Source organism: Eschrichtius robustus, chromosome 20, assembly GCF_028021215.1.
Source record: "Eschrichtius robustus isolate mEscRob2 chromosome 20, mEscRob2.pri, whole genome shotgun sequence".
In the NCBI taxonomy this organism is placed as follows: domain Eukaryota; kingdom Metazoa; phylum Chordata; class Mammalia; order Artiodactyla; family Eschrichtiidae; genus Eschrichtius; species Eschrichtius robustus.
The window spans coordinates 21,065,105-21,082,032 of NC_090843.1; the positions used below are offsets into that span (position 1 = coordinate 21,065,105).

Below are 16,928 nucleotides of genomic sequence, written 5' to 3' on the forward strand. Positions count from 1 at the left end.
AGGGTTTCTTTTGGGGGATGATGAAATGTAAAATTAGATTATGGTGGCAGTTGCACAACTCTGTGGCCATACTAAAAAACTACTGAGTTGTACACTTTAAACTGGTAAACTTTCTGGTATAGATCAATAAAATGGGGCTGGGGAGGGAGGACTAGGACCTCCCGGGGAAGAAATTCCTCCCTAGCCTGGATGAGAAGACCTGGGCCAGTGGGTCATTGGCTAAGCTGAGCTTCCAGGATCTAGGGCCTTGGGCTGCTTCCAGCCCAGCCAGCTAAAGATGGGACCAACTGGGAACTGAGCCCTGGAGGGTGTGGGAATTCCCAGGAGCCCTGGGGTGGGGGTGGGGAACAGGATGGCTCCATTGCTCCTATTTTTAAGAGTCTTGGCCTTTACCCTGATCCCCTCCTGTGGAATCCCTGGACCCCAGGCATCTGCTTAGTGAGTCTGTGCCCCCAACCAGCGAATTCTTCCCATCCTAGAACCAATGTGGAGAGGGTGACTTTGGGCCTGCTCAGTATTATAAAGATAGGGGACAATTCCATCACCACCTTCCGAACCCCTCCCCCCTTTCCTGTCCCTCACTGGGGACCTGGGTAGTACTGTGCCTCTTTCTACCCAGGAGCCCTGGGTGGAAAGGGCATTGGAGCTCCCCTCAGATCTGAGCCTGTTTGCCTGCCCTTCCCTCTCCAGCCTACCCAAGGCAAGGCGTAGGCTGCTCCCTGGTGGCCAGACAGGGAAGGACTCGTTCCTCCCCACAGGTAAGATGGGTGGGATCCTAGCAGGGCTGTGACAGGCAGGCAACTGGATTGGCAAGGCAGAGGGACAAGGGATCTGGAGGGATTCTGGGGTGCCTAGACAGAGGGGAGGCTGGCAGGAACGAAAGAGATGAGATAGGAGCGGAGAGAAAAAGTAATAAAATATATCACGTGGTAAAAGGATCAAACAGTACAAAAGGCCCTATTATAAAAGTAAGTCTTCTGCTCCAGCGTCCCAGTACCTCATCCGAAGCGAGCACTATTTACATAGCCTTAAAAAAACACAACAACAAATGGGATGTACTATACCCAGTGATTTGACATCTTTTTTTTTATAAACTCAATATTTAGCTGGTTTTTTTAAATATTTTATTTATTTATTTAGGCTGCATCGAGTCTTAGTTGCGGCACGCGGTATCTTTGTTGCGACATGTTTAGTTGCGGCATGCAGGCTTTTAGTTGCCGCATGAGAACTCTTAGTTGCAGCATGCGTGCAGGGTCTAGCTCCCCGACCAGGGATCGAACCTGGTCGAACTACCCTGCATTGGGAGTGCGGAGTCTCACCCACTAGACCACCAGGGAAGTCCTGATTTGACATCTTTTTAATTTTTTTTTTTTTTTTTTGGCCGTGCGGCTTGTGAGATCTTAGTTCCCCGACCAGGGATTGAACCCCGGGCCCTCGGCAGTGAAAGTGCTGAGTCTTAACCACTCGACCACCAGGGAATTCCTTGCCCTCTTTTTAAAAAATATACTTTGCAGAACATTCCGGATCAGCACCAACACATCTTCCTCACTTTTCTTTTTTTTTTTAGCAAATGCTTGGTATTTCATCCTATTGATGCAACTTAATTTCTTCAACCAGCCCCCTATTGTCCTCAAAGAGTTCCCAGCTTGGTGGGGAAGATGAGAAAGACAGTGTGACACACTCGGAGTAATCGGTGACACTCTTGCCAAGCATCCATGAGCTCAGGCTGTGAATGTGCTACCAACCCCCCGGGATGGTGTCCCCAACCTGCTGCCCCTGCCAGCAGCCGTCTGCCATTCTGGATGAATCCAGACCCCACAGAGAGGCACCCTGAGCCTGACGGTGGACCTGCAGCCCAATTCCCCCAAGCAATGTGTTCCCTAAGATCCAAATTGCTGGTAAAACAGGTCCTGGGAGGAGGAGAGTCCGACAAATCTCACCTGAAGCCAGAGGTGTTTGGAAGGGGGTGTTGGAGGGAGTGTAGAGAGGCCTGGGGGGGCCACAAGCTATAGCTCCATGAGGGCCCATCTCTCTGGGCAGGTCTAGGAGCTGCTCTCTGGGAAAAGCTGAGAACCTTCTGATATTAGGAACTGGGTGGAACAGGGTTGCACCTCCTGAACTAGCTGCTCGCTGAGCTGGGAACAAGGCAGGGGGCACTGCAGCTTGAGTCTGCAGCTGGGGGCAGGGGGCGGAGGGGCAGAGCAAGCTCAGTGGACTCCCATGTTCTCTTTCAGTCCAGGCTCTGGATTTCCTGGCTTGGCAACCCTCCTCTGACCGCTTCCCTGTCTCTAAGCAGCTGCACTCAGGCCTGACAATCTGGAAAAATCTACACCTGCCTCCAAAAGGACTCAGAATCCCTTTAGAAAGTGCAGTCTTTATAAAAGGGCCCACCACTCCTGGCCACCACACAGCCCCACTTAAACCCTCCCTGCTGGTAAGCAGCCTGAAAAGTTGCATCTCTTGGGGGATAGTGGCAAAAACACTTATCTGAGAGTTAAGAGTTCCTGCTTCTAGTCCCAGACCTGCTGTCTTACTGGTCACTGATCTTCGCAGAGTCACTTCCTATCTCTGGCCCTCAGTTTCCCAGGATGTAAAATGAAGATAACTCCCATCCTGTTCAGCTGCTGCTACCGCTTACAGATCACATGAGAGCCCTTGTCACACCCACTAGGCCCTGCCCCCTGGCCAGTCCAGGCTCACATGGCACATCCCTCCTCCAACTTCCCGACCTTTTAGTTCCTCAGATCTGCTCAGCTCTTTCTTTACCCTTCCTGGGTCTTCATATATGCATTTTTTTCTTCACGGAATGGTATTCTCCTAGTCAATCCCAACTTAATTCAGATTAAATGCCACTTCCTTTTGGAAGCCTTTGGCTGGGAACCGTGCACAGCGTCACAAGCACAGTGGACCCCTGAACAACACGGGTTTGAACTGCCCGGGTCCACTTATACAGGAATTTTTTTCCATAAATACGTGCTACAGTACTACATGGTCCGCGGATGCGGTACCCTGGATACAGGAGGGCTGACTGTAAAGTTATATTTTGGCTGCCGGAGGGTCGGCCCTCCTAACACACATGCAAAGTTTAAGGGTCAACTGCATAATGTAAATCTTTGTTTATATAAGTACTTGGTTTGTAGGTCTCCCCGGAAGAGGGGTGGCAGTGCCTGGTACAAAATCAACTTCAAATATTTATTGGATGGTAGGATGGACGGAAGGAAAGTGATCTGCATGTGAAAGCGCGTTGTACCTGAAGGCATTTGTGAAGGACTACGAGTCACATCCGGCCCCGGACTTTTGAAGTCACCAGAGTCACGCGCTCTTGCACCACGCGTGGTCAGAAAACACCCTCAGGAGCTGGTGTGGAACCCGGAAGCTGGTCTCTCAGCCGCCGGCCGGTGCTTTAACCTTCAGTTCCGCGTGACCTGAGGTCCGCAGCTGATTGGACGCGGCCGTCACGCCCCTGATCCCGAGTCGCCATTGGTGCCCAGCGGGCTGAGACCGCTGTACCATGGAGGCCGTGGCGGTGGCCGCGGCTCTGGGGTTCCTGCTCCTGACCGCGGCGGGGGGCTCGGCCGGGGACGAGGCCCGGGAAGCGGCGGCCGTGAGGGAGCTGCTGGCCCGGCTTCTGGGACCCGGGCCGGCGGCCGCCTTCTCTGTGTCGGTGGAGCGCGCCCTGGCGGCCGAGTCCGGCCTGGACACCTACCGCCTGAGCGGCGGCGGCGTCGGGGCGCGGGTGCGGGTGCTCGGCTCCACGGGCGTGGCCGCCGCCGCGGGGCTGCACCGCTACCTGCGCGACTTCTGCGGCTGCCACGTGGCCTGGTCGGGCTCTCAGCTGCGCTTGCCGCAGCCGCTGCCCGCGGTGCCGGAGGAACTGACCGAGGCCACGCCCAACAGGTACCGCGGCCGGACCGCGCCCCTCGGCTCCCGTGCAGCTCCCCGCCGCCTCCACTCCCCCGGGCGCCAGCCCAAGCTGAAGTCCCCGCCCCTCCCCACCCCACCCCCAGCGCCGGGCTGCCAGCAAGCGCTGGCCTTAGGGTCGCACGACCTGGTTTCAGACCCCAGGTCTGATTCTAAAAGCCTTGTATCTTTGAGCAAGTCACTTAGCCTCTCTGAGCCTCGGCTGGCTCATCTGAAAAATGGAAATAATGTCATCTACCGTGCAGTGGTGCCGCTTTGATTGTGAGGATTTGCACGGTGCGGGGTGTAGAATTTGTGGTGCATAATCGGTGATCGGTAAATGCCATTCCTTTCCTACCCCACCCCTCTCTTCGAAGATGCTTACTGAGGAATGACCCCCAGCCCTGTCACAGGCCTCTGTTCTAGCGTTTGCCCCACTGCACCGAGGTGATGCATTCACACAGCTGCCTCCCCATTAGACTGTGGGGAGAGGGATACCCCCCTTCAGGACAGGGGCCAACTTTGCCATATGGCACTTAAACACTGTACACAGAGTAGGAATGAAAACGGAATATGTTCTTCCAAATATCTGGGAGGCTAGGGAGCTGAGTGCTGGGCGCAGGTGGGTGGGCACCTCAGAAGCTCAAGCTCCACCTGGAGTGGATCCTGGAGTGAAGCAGTAGAGGCCACGTCTGGAGCCACTCCTTTCTGGGTTAGATCTGGGTGGTGTGGAGAGCTGTTCCAGGACCGGGCTGCCCTCCAAGTTCTTCCCCAGGCTGTGGACCCTCAGGGGTGAGGGACATCCTTTTTGCCCCCAGGGCCACGCCCCAGCTCACGCCCCAGCTCACGCCCCTGCCTGCAGGTACCGCTATTACCAGAACGTGTGCACACAAAGCTACTCCTTCGTGTGGTGGGACTGGGCCCGTTGGGAGCAGGAGATTGACTGGATGGCGCTGAACGGCATCAACCTGGCGCTGGCCTGGAGCGGCCAGGAGGCCATCTGGCAGCGGGTGCGTGCCCACCATACCCCAGGCATCCCGCCTCCCCCACATCAACGCAGTATCTGGCACACAGAGACTAGGGCTCCAGAAGCGTTGGTAGCAGGAGTGATGGCTCCAGCCTCCCAGCTTCCATGGTTTGAGACAAACACACAGGAGCACTTACCCAGGGCTGGACCCCAGCACCCTACTGTAAACACTCTAAGAAGCCGGCCTCACCTCTCTCCCCACCCCCACGTGGGTCAGTCAGCTGCTTCTGTGGATTCTGTCTCATTAGCAGCTCTTGATCTGCCTTGTCCTCTCCATCCTTATCCGTGGCCCCAGTTCAGGCTCTCATCCCCTCTGCCTGGACCCCAGTCTGCCAGAGCCTCTGAACAGCGTCAACCAAAAAATAATGCAGGAGGCTGCAAATAAGAAGAGTTTATCTGGGGTCTTTACTAATTGCAATTTGGGAAACACGGGCTCGGGTAATCCTGAAAGAGTGTTCTGAGGAAGTAAAAGAGGGGCTAATTTTTTTTTTAAAGCCATGAGATTGTTAACTGCCTCGTGAGAATTGTGACTGACTCTGACGTTAGCTGGAAAATATTTGTTCATAAGGAATTGAGAGTTATTTTAGGGTAAGAGTCCAATAAGTATCTTGAATTTCTAGTAGGCTCTTTGGATAACTTGATCAGATCAAAAGGTCAGATTCCATCCAGTCTGAGACACGCAAAACTACACTGCCTTAATGGCCTCCCGGCCATGAGAGCTTAGAGAGCTCTCTAAGTAATATGTTCCTTTCAAAACAAGACTCCTGACTCTCCAAGTTCCACCAGAGTGTCCTTTCTGAATTGCAAATCTGGTGGAGACCTTCCACTATTAACACACTCAAGAGCTCCCCATTGCCTTCAGGCTTTTGCCCGGCCTCGAGCTTCCATACCTGAGCCCTGAGTGCTCTGGCTGCACCTGGGGCTGCTTAAGCTCCCTGCAGAGCTGCCCTCACCCATCATTCTAGCCCTCCTTGCTCCATGAAGCCTTCTAAGGCCCCTTCCACATTTTGGGGAGAACCCCTTTGTGCCTCACCTCACCCATGCAACAAGGGTGACATATTTGCAAACTTACCTGGTCACGGATCTGTTTCTCCCAGACTTTGGGCTCCTCGCAGGCAGGGATCGGATTTTGTCTTAGTAACTCTAGGGTGCAGCCCAGAGAAGAGATGAATGTGTGTTTGTTGAGTGAATGGATCAATGAATAGAGATAAACGATTTACATGTGTGGGGCTCGGCCTCCTCCTCAGGTGTATCTGGCCTTGGGCCTGACCCAGACAGAGATCGATGAGTACTTCACTGGTCCTGCCTTCCTGGCCTGGGGGCGCATGGGCAACCTGCACACCTGGAGTGGCCCCCTGCCCCCCTCCTGGCACCTCAAGCAGCTTTACCTGCAGGTAAAAGGATGGGGAAGGGAAGGAGCAGAATTGGTGCTGGACAGTCACAGGCCTGGGGTCGGGAGTGGTGTTTGGCCCACCCCGGGGCTCTTAACTGAACGGTGGGGACTCCGTGTGCCCTGAGAGAGTGAAGGCCTCCCGCTTCGGGGGACCGTGCTCACCGCCGCCCCTCCCGTTCCTCACAGCATCGGATCCTTGACCGGATGCGCTCGTTTGGCATGATCCCCGTGTTGCCAGCGTTCGCAGGGCATGTCCCCAAGGCTCTCACAAGGTGATGTCCCCCCTCACCCTCCATTCAGCTCAGAGAATTTATGTTCCCCTGCAAGACATGATTTAAAGAAAAACTTAAGCTCTGGATGTAGGCCTGGGCTTGATTCCTGGCTCTGTTACTGACTAGCTATGTGACCTTGGACAGATTACGTGACTGCTCTGTGCCTTAGTTTCCTCACTTGTAAAATGTATATATGGCTTGGCATGGAGTCTTAGCAAATGGCAGCTCTTAGTGATGGTAGGGGTGCACTGGTCTCCTCTGTCCTTCCTGCCCCTCTGTTCCTCTGTGCTACCCACCCATCCTCTCCTGCGGCTGGCAAAATTCTTCAAGGCCCAGCTGAGACCTCCTCTCCTTCAGGAAGCCTTGCGGGGAGGGGGGGGCCCAGCATCGGTTACCACCTCCCTCATGCACATGAGCACCTGGTTCCCGCCACTTTCAGCGCTCAGCACACGTGGCCGGCCTCACTGGCCACTCCTTGGCCTCCCCAACTGGACAGCAGGAACCTCATTCGTACATTCAGCCAACGTTTGTCAGGCTCTCCGGGGCTGCCCAACCAGGCCCTGTGCTGGGGCCTGGGGATGCAGCCACAAAGGTGCACAGAGGCCCCGCCCCCAGCGGGAGATACATTGCCAGGGGGATACAATACAGTGATAAGGGCAGGAATATATGTGGGCCCAATTCTCTGTCAAGGTCACTTCTGCTTGGGGAAGGGAGGGTGCAGCAAGGGCTCAGAGCAGACGTGATGTCATTTGTTTCAGCCAGTGGGAGGGGGAGAGACAGCAAAAGCTTTCCAGACAGGTGAAACTTAAAGGATGTCGAGGAGAAGCCAGATGCATAAGCAGGGAGGGAGGAGGAAAGGGCTCCAGGCACAGGGCACAGTATGTGCAAAGGCACAGAGGCATGAACGACCCAGGAACTGCAGAAGTTAGTGAGGCTGGAGATGACTACTGTGTCAGCCTCCAGTAAATGTCTGAACTGTCACACACACACCCCCAACTAGGGTGTTCCCTCAGATCAATATCACCCAGATGGGCAGTTGGGGACATTTCAACTGCTCCTACTCCTGCTCCTTCCTCCTGGCTCCGGAAGACCCCCTATTCCCCATCGTGGGGAGCCTCTTCCTGCGGGAGCTGACCAAAGAGTTTGGCACGGATCACATCTATGGGGCCGATACTTTCAACGAGATGCAGCCACCGTCCTCGGAGCCCTCCTACCTGGCTGCAGCCACCGCCACTGTCTACCAGGCCATGATTGCAGGTTCGGTGCCAGGGGAGGTCGGAAAGGGGAGCCCCCCCAGACCCTCAGGGAGATGGGGGTGGCAGAGGTCAGTGGGGGGTGGGAGGAGGGACTGGGAATAATAACACCTCACAGTGACACACAGCACTTTACAGTTTACCAAGCACTTCTACACACACACATCATCTCATTTAATCACACGGTGGTTGAGAGGTGAGCTCTGGAGCCGGATACCCTGCTCCAACGCAGGCACTGCCACTTCCTGCCTGTGAGACTTGCGACGACTCACATCCCTCCCAGTACCTCAGCTACTTCATCTGCAAAATGGGCTACCTTATAAGTAGAATAATGCCTGGCCCAGAGTAAAGTGTCATTAAGTGCTAGCTATTGAAAATATTTAATCTGGTCTCTACCTCCATGCTGAAGTAGGTAACACAGGCCAGAGGTTAGGGGATGTGCCCCAAGCTGGTAGGTGCCCTTCTAGGTGCACAAATGTGAACCCAGCTCTCCTTCCTGCCACTTACAGGAGAAGGGCAGAGAGGGGCCAGGTCAGGAATGGCTTGGGAGGCCTCTGTGTCAGCCAGGAAGGAGCATAGGCTCAGGCTTTGAGCAGCAGTGCTCCAGGTGTGACCCGGGACCAGCAGCTTCAGAATCACCCTGGAGCCCTGGATGTGCAAATCTCAGCACCTCCCCTACCTCCTGAATCAGAATGACTGGGGCTGGGGCCCAGCCCTCTGGGTAATTCTGATGCTCTATAAAGCTTTATAGCACTACCCTGGCACTCCCAGTGGGAGGAGGAGGAGATGGGAAGGACGTGTGTTGTGGAATGCCCTGGCCGCGGGGGGCGGGGGTGTGTGTGTGTGGGTTTCAGGGGAAGGAGTGTCCTGTGATAGAGTCATTTAGCTTCTCTGGACCTCTGTTTCCTCATCTGTACAATGGGGTGAATGCTCTCCTGCCCCCTCTCCTCTTACCACCCTCTTTTCTGTCCCCACTGTCCCACCACAGTGGACCCTGACGCCGTATGGCTGCTCCAAGGCTGGCTCTTCCAGCACCAGCCCGAGTTCTGGGGGCCCGCCCAGGTGGGGGCTGTGCTGGGGGCCGTGCCCCGTGGCCGCCTCCTGGTTCTGGACCTGTTTGCTGAGAGCCAGCCCGTGTACGTCCGCACAGCCTCCTTCCAGGGCCAGCCCTTTATCTGGTGCATGCTGCATAACTTCGGGGGCAACCACGGCTTGTTTGGGGCCCTGGAGTCTGTGAACCGAGGCCCCACAGCCGCCCGCCTCTTCCCCAACTCCACCATGGTAGGCACGGGCATGGCCCCTGAGGGCATCGGCCAGAACGAGGTGGTCTACGCCCTCATGGCTGAGCTGGGCTGGCGGAAGGACCCAGTGGCAGATTTGGGGGCCTGGGTGACGGGCTTTGCAGCCCGGCGGTACGGGGTCTCCCACGGGGACGCAGAGGCAGCGTGGAGGCTGCTTCTCAGGAGTGTCTACAACTGCTCTGGCGAGGGCTGCAGTGGACACAATCGCAGCCCACTGGTCAGGCGGCCATCCCTACAGATGGCTACCGCTGTCTGGTACAACCGATCGGATGTACTGGAGGCGTGGCGGCTGCTGCTGGCAGCCACGCCTACCCTGGCCACCAGCCCGGCCTTCTGCTACGACCTGGTGGATGTCACTCGCCAGGCAGTCCAGGAGCTGGTCAGCTTGTACTACGAAGAGGCGAGGACCGCCTATCTGAACAAGGAGCTGGTTCCCCTGATGAGGGCAGGAGGCGTCCTGGCCTATGAGCTCCTGCCCGCGCTGGACAAGGTGCTGGCTAGTGACAGCCACTTCCTGCTGGGCAGCTGGCTGGAGCGGGCCCGGGTGGCTGCCGTCAGTGAGACTGAGGCCCGCTTCTATGAGCAGAACAGCCGCTACCAGCTGACCCTGTGGGGGCCAGAGGGCAACATCCTAGACTATGCCAACAAGCAGCTGGCGGGACTGGTGGCCGACTACTACGCCCCCCGCTGGCGGCTCTTCATGGAGACACTGGTTGAGAGCTTGGTCCGAGGCATCCCCTTCCAACAGCACCAGTTTGACAAGAACGCCTTCCAGCTGGAACAGACCTTCGTCCTCAGCACAAGGAGGTATCCTAGCCAGCCCCAAGGAGACACAGTGGACTTGGCCAAGAAGCTCTTCCTCAAATATTACCCCCGGTGGGTGGCTGGTGCCTTGTGACAGATTAACCACGCTTGGGCCACGTTTTCCCCAAACTCCAGGCCTGGGCAGGTTCCCAGGGCCTGGGGCTAGGCAAGCATCACAGGAGTTCCCCAGGCCTGGGTGAAGGAATTCATGCTGATGGAATCAAGCATGGAAGGTTTGGAGGGAGCTGAGCCGCCTTCCTCCACCATCCCAAATGTGGGATCAAAGTACTGTTTTAATACAACTTAATAAACTGACGAATCACCTCGACCTGTGTGTCAGAATGTCAATGCCATGATGCCGGGGAGGACTCAGGGCTATAGCATGGACACTGGTGAGGTCAGGTCTCCCTGCTCCCTTACCTCAGCTTCCTCGGGTGTTTTGTTTGTTTGTTTCATTTCATCAGTTTTATTGGTCATATATCCAGAATTCATTATATAAATCTTTCAAAATAACTAAATATTACAAGAATATCTACAATTCAGCTCTGATTGCGCAAATACTTGACACAGGAAACCATTTTTACAAATACTTATTTTTCTTATAAGAATACTTTAGTACAACACTGCCATATTTAAAATGGATAACCAACAAGGACCTACCATATAGCACAGGGAACTCTGCTCAATGTTACGTGTCAGCCTGGATGGTAGGGGAGTTTGAGGGAGAATGGATACATGCCTAGATATGGCTGAGTAGCTTTGCTATGCATCTGAAACTATCACAACATTGTTAATCGGCTATGCTCCAATATAAAATAAAAAGTTTTTAAAAAAAGAATAGTACAGAAAATAAGTCTCTATATATCTTACAGCAAATTTTATGCAGTTGTTTTTTTACCAATTCAACCATCATTTCAGGTTACCTATCATAGCACATCCATCACATCCCATAAACCAAATTATAATCTGCTGCTGCTTCTCATTTTCATTTACCACTGAGAGTCACATTGTTAAGAGTTTTTAGGCTTCTTTTTCTAATCTTTCCTGATCTGAAAGAATTCATGTATTCAGGCTAGAAGAAGTAATTTAAACAACATTCCTTCTAAATCTAACTTGTATCGGGTTAATCACTGTGCTTGGTGAAGAATCTTTTCACTTTTCTCTTAGGCTAGACTGGCTAGTAGTTCACCCCTGCTGTATCAAGCAGAAGGGATAAAGTCCTAATATTCCTAAACGTTTCTAAACTGCAAAAACAAAACCCTAGAAACAAGAGTTAAATACAAATATTTAGAAAGCTAAAACATTTGCTAATGATGAGAAATAGAGAATACTTTTAGATTTGAGGTCTCTCCTAGGTTGAAGAAGACATAAAAGAAAGTATAAGGATGTGGCAGTAGTTTTATATTGATGAAATATTGAAAAACTGAAAAAAGTGAATCACTTAGGTCAGTGGTGTGGTGTTTCCATAGTGCCAGGAGATACAGGATCTTAGACTCTGTGGCTAGCTGAACTATTTGACATTCTTCGGATGCTGTGACTTTGAAATAGCCTAATAAATACCTTGGTCAGAACAAGTAATCATTTAGGCCAGGGTAACTTCACAGAATACTGACCATGTTTCCCTGAAGAGACAGGACACCTCCCCAGGGGAAACATTTAGCATTCACTAAATGTATGTCCAGTTAGCAAAAGCTTGTCTTACTTTTCATGTAGCATGAATTAAAACCAAGAGCCTGGCAGCAGTCAAGTTCCTGAGTGCTCAGCTCCAATTATCCAATATGCTTTTTTTAAATTAATTAATTAATTTGTTTGCGGCACGCCGCAAGTGGGGGCTACTCCTCGTTGCGGTGCGCGGGCTTCTCATTGCGGTGGCTTCCCTTGTTGCGGAGCATGGGTTCTAGGCGTGCGGGTTTCAGTAGTTGTGGCACATGGGCTCTAGAGTGCAGGCTCAGTACTTATGGCGCACGGGGTTAGTTGCTCCGCGGCAGGTGGGATCTTCCCGGACCAGGGCTCGAACCCATGTCCCCTGCATTGGCAGGCGGATTCTTAACCACTGTGCCACCAGGGAAGCCCCCCTCAGTTTTAAACTAACCCCTGACCTTTGAACTGAGAACCCCCTTCCAAAACATTTACTTTCACACCCTCAGCAACAAACTTTGGCAACTATAATTGTCCCTGTGGGACAGAGGCTTGCCAGGCAAAGATCTGCCCAGGGCGCTCAGTGCCCACATGGGAGCCCACACCTCCTGTTTGCAAAGCTTCACCCTCCCTCTGACTAGCAACTTAAGAAGGGGTGTTTTAAGTAGTGGCCTCATCTCTGCCTTGACCTAGAGTAGGTTGAGGAGAGAAGGCCAGGGACCCACGGGAGGTCTCAGCCTTGAGATTGTGCTGCAGACATAACAAGGGGTGGGGACCCCGGCGGGCAGGGGCGGGGCGAAGCAGGTGATATCCATCCCAGAGACCAGCGCCCAGCAGTCTCGGGGCCGCTCCCTACGCACAGTTCCATGGACCGCACCGTGGTGCTCATCACTGGCTGTTCCTCTGGCATTGGCCTACACCTGGCCCTGCGCCTGGCGTCCGACCCATCCCAGAGCTTCAAAGGTACATGAGGGGACTGGGGTGGAGAGACCAGCTCCTTCCTGGTCCAAGGGGGCCTAGGTAGGATTGTAAGCCCGAAATTCAGAGCCTCGTCCTCTCCCTGAACCTCCAGTGTACGCCACGCTGAGGGACCTGACGACACAGGGCCCACTTTGGGAGGCCACCCGGTCCCGAGGGTGCCCCCCCGGCTCCCTGGAGATGTTGCAGCTGGACGTGAGGGACGCAGATTCCATAGCCGCTGCCCGGGCACGCGTGACCGAGGGCCGCGTGGACGTGCTGGGTGAGTCTCCCTGCAAAACTAGTGCAGGAGCCTTCCTCACCCTGTGTCCAAACCAAGACGTCCCGAGGCCCAGGGAACACGAGGGGACAGGCGGGGAGGAGGGCCGTGCGTGAGGCGGGCGGAGTCCGGTGTCTCTCCCCGCAGTATGTAACGCAGGCCGGGGCCTGGTGGGGCCGCTGGAGGCACACGAGGAGGGCACCGTGGGCTCCGTGCTGGACGTGAACCTGACCGGGACCGTGCGGATGCTGCAGGCCTTCCTGCCGGACATGAAGCGGCGACGCTCGGGACGCATATTGGTGACCGGGAGCGTGGGAGGCTTGATGGGTGAGTGGAAGCCGGGGAAGAACCAGAGGCGCGCAGGAGGCGGGGCTCAACGGGAGAGTCGGGGGTCTAATAAAAGGGGTGGGACCTGGTGAAACTGCCCCGGGCCCCTCCCGCTCCCCGCGGCTCCCCTCCCCGACGCGCCTCAGCAGCCTCCTGTCGCCTCCAAGCTCTTCCCTTCAACGCCGTTTACTGCGCCAGCAAGTTTGCAATCGAGGGTTTGTGCGAGAGTCTGGCGATTCTGCTGCAGCCCTTCGGGGTCCAGTGAGTCACCGCCCCGCCCCCGGGACCCTCTGAGCCCTGCCTTTGGGAACCCCAGCACCCTGTTTTGTTGGAACCGCTCTCAGGCGTTCTCCCTGGACCCTCCTTAGTGCGGCTCCCGTTTGTTGTGTGCCAGGCACAGTACTGGGCGTTTGGCACCCGCCCTCTCACTCCACCTGCCGACCTAGCTGGTGAGGTGTCGGTATTGTTAGTGGGAAGCTCAGGCCCAGAGAGGTTCGGTGACTGGCCCAAGGTCACACAGCTGTAAGCGACCCAGCCAGGGTGGCATAATGACGCCAGAGCCTCTCTCACACCCTCCAAGGGACGTGGGGGCGCTTTTCCGGCAGTAAACCGCTTTCAAACGCTCGGGTTACCCTAAGCGCCCGCCAGCCGGGCGCAGCCCCCCTCCGGCCCTCCCTCCCGGACTCGCATTCGTCCCCGCCCACTCGCCGCTCTCCCGCCGGCAGCTTGAGCCTCATCGAGTGCGGCCCGGTGCACACCGCCTTCCCCGAGAAGCTGGAGGGCGGCCTGGGCGGGATGCTGGACCGCGCGGACGCCGAGACCCGCGACCTCTTCTCCCGCTACCTGAGCCACTCCGAGCAGATCTTTCTTGAGGCGGGGCAGGACCCGGAGGACGTGACCGAGGTGAGCGCCGGGCCGGACTGCGGGAGCGGGGGCAGCGCTCCGGTTCCCCAGCCCAGCCCCGGCCAGCGCGCCTCTCCCGCCGCTGCAGGTCTTCCTCCAGGCGCTGCGCGCCCCGCGCCCGGCCCTGCGCTACTTCACCACCGAGCGCTTCCTGCCCCTGATACAGCTGCGCTTCTCCGACCCCAGCGGCTGCAGTTATGTCGCTGCTGCGCACCAAGCAGTGTTCGGCGACCAGGCCGCCGAGGGCTCAGACGGCGCCGGGGCGGAGGCCGGAGCCGGAGAAGTGGGGACACCTGAGCTCGGAGCGCCTCTTGCCGCCCCGAAATAAAGGCCTGGTTCGCCGCTGTCTCCCGCGCTCTCCTTTGCGGCCCCGGGGTGTGCGGTTTGGGGATGAAAAGGGACTTTTCACTGCACCGCACTTGTGTGATCACTGGCGAGCGCGGCGGGTGGATAATCAGGAAAGAAGGTGTTAGCCTAGGTTATACCTACGGAAACCGAGGTCCAGAAAGGGAAGGAGCTAGCCCAAGGTCACGCCTCAAGTGCGCCTCAGGGCAGGGAGAGCGGTCCCTGGATTCCCGAGGGGTGTCTGCAGCAGTAGGAGTTAGGTGGACTTGGGTGCGGGGAGAGTCGGTTTGTGACTTGGCTCCCACGAGTCATGGGACCTTAGGCAACGTCCTACCCTCTCCGAGTCCGTTTTTCTTACCTGCAAAACGGGTATAATACCTATGTCGTGGATTGTGATAAGAATTAATTGAGATCATGCCCAAAAGTGCTGGTATAGAAGTCTTAATAGCAGGCCCTGACTATTATTATTACTACTAGTGGTATTACTATTGTAATTGTGTTCCCATGTGGAAGCCAGATGTGTAAGGAAGAAACAAGGCTAAATGAGCCAAAAGGAGACAGCCCCACTCACCCCCCTTCTTGCCCCCTGCCCTAAGACAACACTCAGCAGGAGAGATCCCCACTCGCCCAGAAGCTGCCTCTCACCAGGGGGTCAAGCTGAGGCTCCAGATCTGCCCTGCGGTCCACGTCTTCCTTCCGGAAGCCAGCAGAAGGAGCTGGAGTGGCAGCAGCCACTTAAAGGGCCTGCAGGGTTGCAGAGCCAATCTCCCTCTAACTTGCTCTGAGGTTGGGTGCTGGAGGAGGGGTGGAGATAGAGACTAGGTGAGGAGGCTGCAGGCTGACGAAGGCAGTAGGGGTGCCGCAGGAGGGGCTTAGTAAAGAACATACATTAGCGGACTCTTCAGGTACACAACACTCTGGATAATGGCACAGGTGCCTCCTTGCGTGGCAGTAATAATGTCCGAAGGCATCCTGTTTTGGAGGACAGCTTTCTCATTAGAGACCTAAGGACAGGCTTCGTTGGTTATCATTTAAGGCTTGCTGGATGCAGTCAGTTAGTAAGGGCACCTGTGTGTGCTGTAACATCCCCCAGGCCAATGGAGGGAAACAAGAGAGCGGCCAAATGACTGCAACAGTGGAAAACAGAACGTGCCCACCCGGCCTTGAGGAGAGGGAGGTGGCAGCTTTAGGCACTTGACCTGGTTGTGCATACCATACATGTTGGCTGGGGAGCCAACACTGTCAGTTGTGAGGATGGGGGCGGGGGTGGGGCCCACGTGGTGGGATATGCCAGGCCAGACCTTCACCTTCTCTCCTCTTTTTTTTTTTTTGGCCGCAAGGCTTGCGGAACCTTAATTCCTCAACCAGGGATGGAACCCATGCCCTCAGCAGTGAAAGCTCAAAGTCCTAACCACTGGACCACCAGGGAATTCCCACCTTCTCCCCTCTTTTAATGGTGCATGTTCCATTCCAAGTGTAGCATGTTTCAACAGCCAATCCCTCACTGGTTGGGAACTCCGATGCATACCCCCAGACTCCTTTGGCAGTTGCTTCGGGCATTGTTTAGAACACATAGGTCATGATGTTACTGCATTAACCAAGTCACCATATTTCAAGGGCAATCAGGTATCCTTGGCAATATGCCATCCCACCCAGGCTTTACAGTGGCTGCTTTTTCAATGCACCCAGTCTGCTGTATCTACTGAAGGGTCAGTTGCTAGGGCTTGTACCCTGGCTAGGGCATCAGCTTTCTGATTGCCAGGGGATGTCAGTGCCTTATGAGCCAGGATGTGGAAGACAGTGAGGACTGCCTCAGACTCTTGCAGATGAACTCAAATGTCTTTTCACACATCTTGTACAAGGGCTGATTTCTGGATCATCCATCTCTCAGCTTCCCTTTGTCCAAGCCATAGGGTTAATCCCTTTAGAACAGCCCAACTGTTCTGAGTTCAGCCCATTGGCTGCTGCAGTTCGTTCCTGTTTCCATCCAGATGGTGTCAGTGTTGGGCAGAATAGCAACTGCAGTCCATGTGGGTGGGTTGCCCCGACTAGACCCAACTGTATACCAGGCATCAGCGGGGATCCCTGCCCCCACTCCGCCTCTCCACAGGCTGCAGGGGCCACCCCAGGTACAGAGGCAGGGGAATTTGGAGGATCTACATACTCTTCAGGGCCTAGTAGCACTTGAATTTCTAGAGACAGTGGGCTGGCAGGCAGGGTGCCCCTCTGTTGCAATTGGGCCACTTAGTCAACGTGGGGGTTGAGCCATGGCAGAGGTGGGTCCATAGAACGTAGTCTCAACCCCGCCCTTGATAGGAAGGGACGTTCTTACCATGATATGCTGTTCTTTCGTGAGAGGCTATAGCTGGTGGGGTGTTCTGTGTACGTTGCTAGGGGTATGAGGGGTGCATTGGGGTTTCTGTCCCCCCCCCCCCAGAGCTGGGACCAAAATCCTAAGGGTGCTCTCCTCTCCTTCTGTTGTCTCTGCCACAGTGTGTTCCGGAGTCACAGACACATCTAACTTAAAC

At 55.2% G+C, this 16,928-nt stretch overlaps 2 protein-coding genes across 2 annotated transcripts; both read left to right on the plus strand.

Moving 5' to 3' along the window:
- Positions 1–3,447: 3,447 nt before the first annotated feature.
- On the plus strand, positions 3,448–10,468 carry NAGLU (N-acetyl-alpha-glucosaminidase). Its single transcript, XM_068530519.1, has 6 exons — positions 3,448–3,897; positions 4,763–4,910; positions 6,175–6,321; positions 6,507–6,592; positions 7,593–7,849; positions 8,834–10,468. The coding sequence occupies exons 1-6, from the start codon at positions 3,512–3,514 to the stop codon at positions 10,042–10,044; spliced, it is 2,235 nt and encodes a 744-aa protein (XP_068386620.1). The 5' UTR covers positions 3,448–3,511; the 3' UTR covers positions 10,045–10,468.
- Positions 10,469–12,454: 1,986 nt separating this feature from the next.
- Positions 12,455–14,383, plus strand: HSD17B1 (hydroxysteroid 17-beta dehydrogenase 1). Its single transcript, XM_068530963.1, has 6 exons — positions 12,455–12,551; positions 12,661–12,828; positions 12,973–13,152; positions 13,320–13,413; positions 13,878–14,055; positions 14,144–14,383. Exons 1-6 carry the CDS (start codon positions 12,455–12,457, stop codon positions 14,381–14,383), a joined length of 957 nt encoding a protein of 318 aa, XP_068387064.1.
- The last annotated feature ends 2,545 nt before the right edge of the window (positions 14,384–16,928 follow it).

Bases quoted from the DNA above. Each gene is read 5' to 3' on its own strand.
- NAGLU (XM_068530519.1), top strand. From the start codon at position 3,512: ATGGAGGCCGTGGCGGTGGCCGCGGCTCTGGGGTTCCTGCTCCTGACC. The intron at 4,911-6,174 runs GTGCGTGCCCAC...CCTCCTCCTCAG, and splicing joins AGGAGGCCATCTGGCAGCGG to GTGTATCTGGCCTTGGGCCT. The intron at 7,850-8,833 runs GTTCGGTGCCAG...GTCCCACCACAG, and splicing joins CTACCAGGCCATGATTGCAG to TGGACCCTGACGCCGTATGG.
- HSD17B1 (XM_068530963.1), top strand. From the start codon at position 12,455: ATGGACCGCACCGTGGTGCTCATCACTGGCTGTTCCTCTGGCATTGGC. The intron at 12,552-12,660 runs GTACATGAGGGG...CTGAACCTCCAG, and splicing joins CCCATCCCAGAGCTTCAAAG to TGTACGCCACGCTGAGGGAC. The intron at 14,056-14,143 runs GTGAGCGCCGGG...CCGCCGCTGCAG, and splicing joins ACCCGGAGGACGTGACCGAG to GTCTTCCTCCAGGCGCTGCG.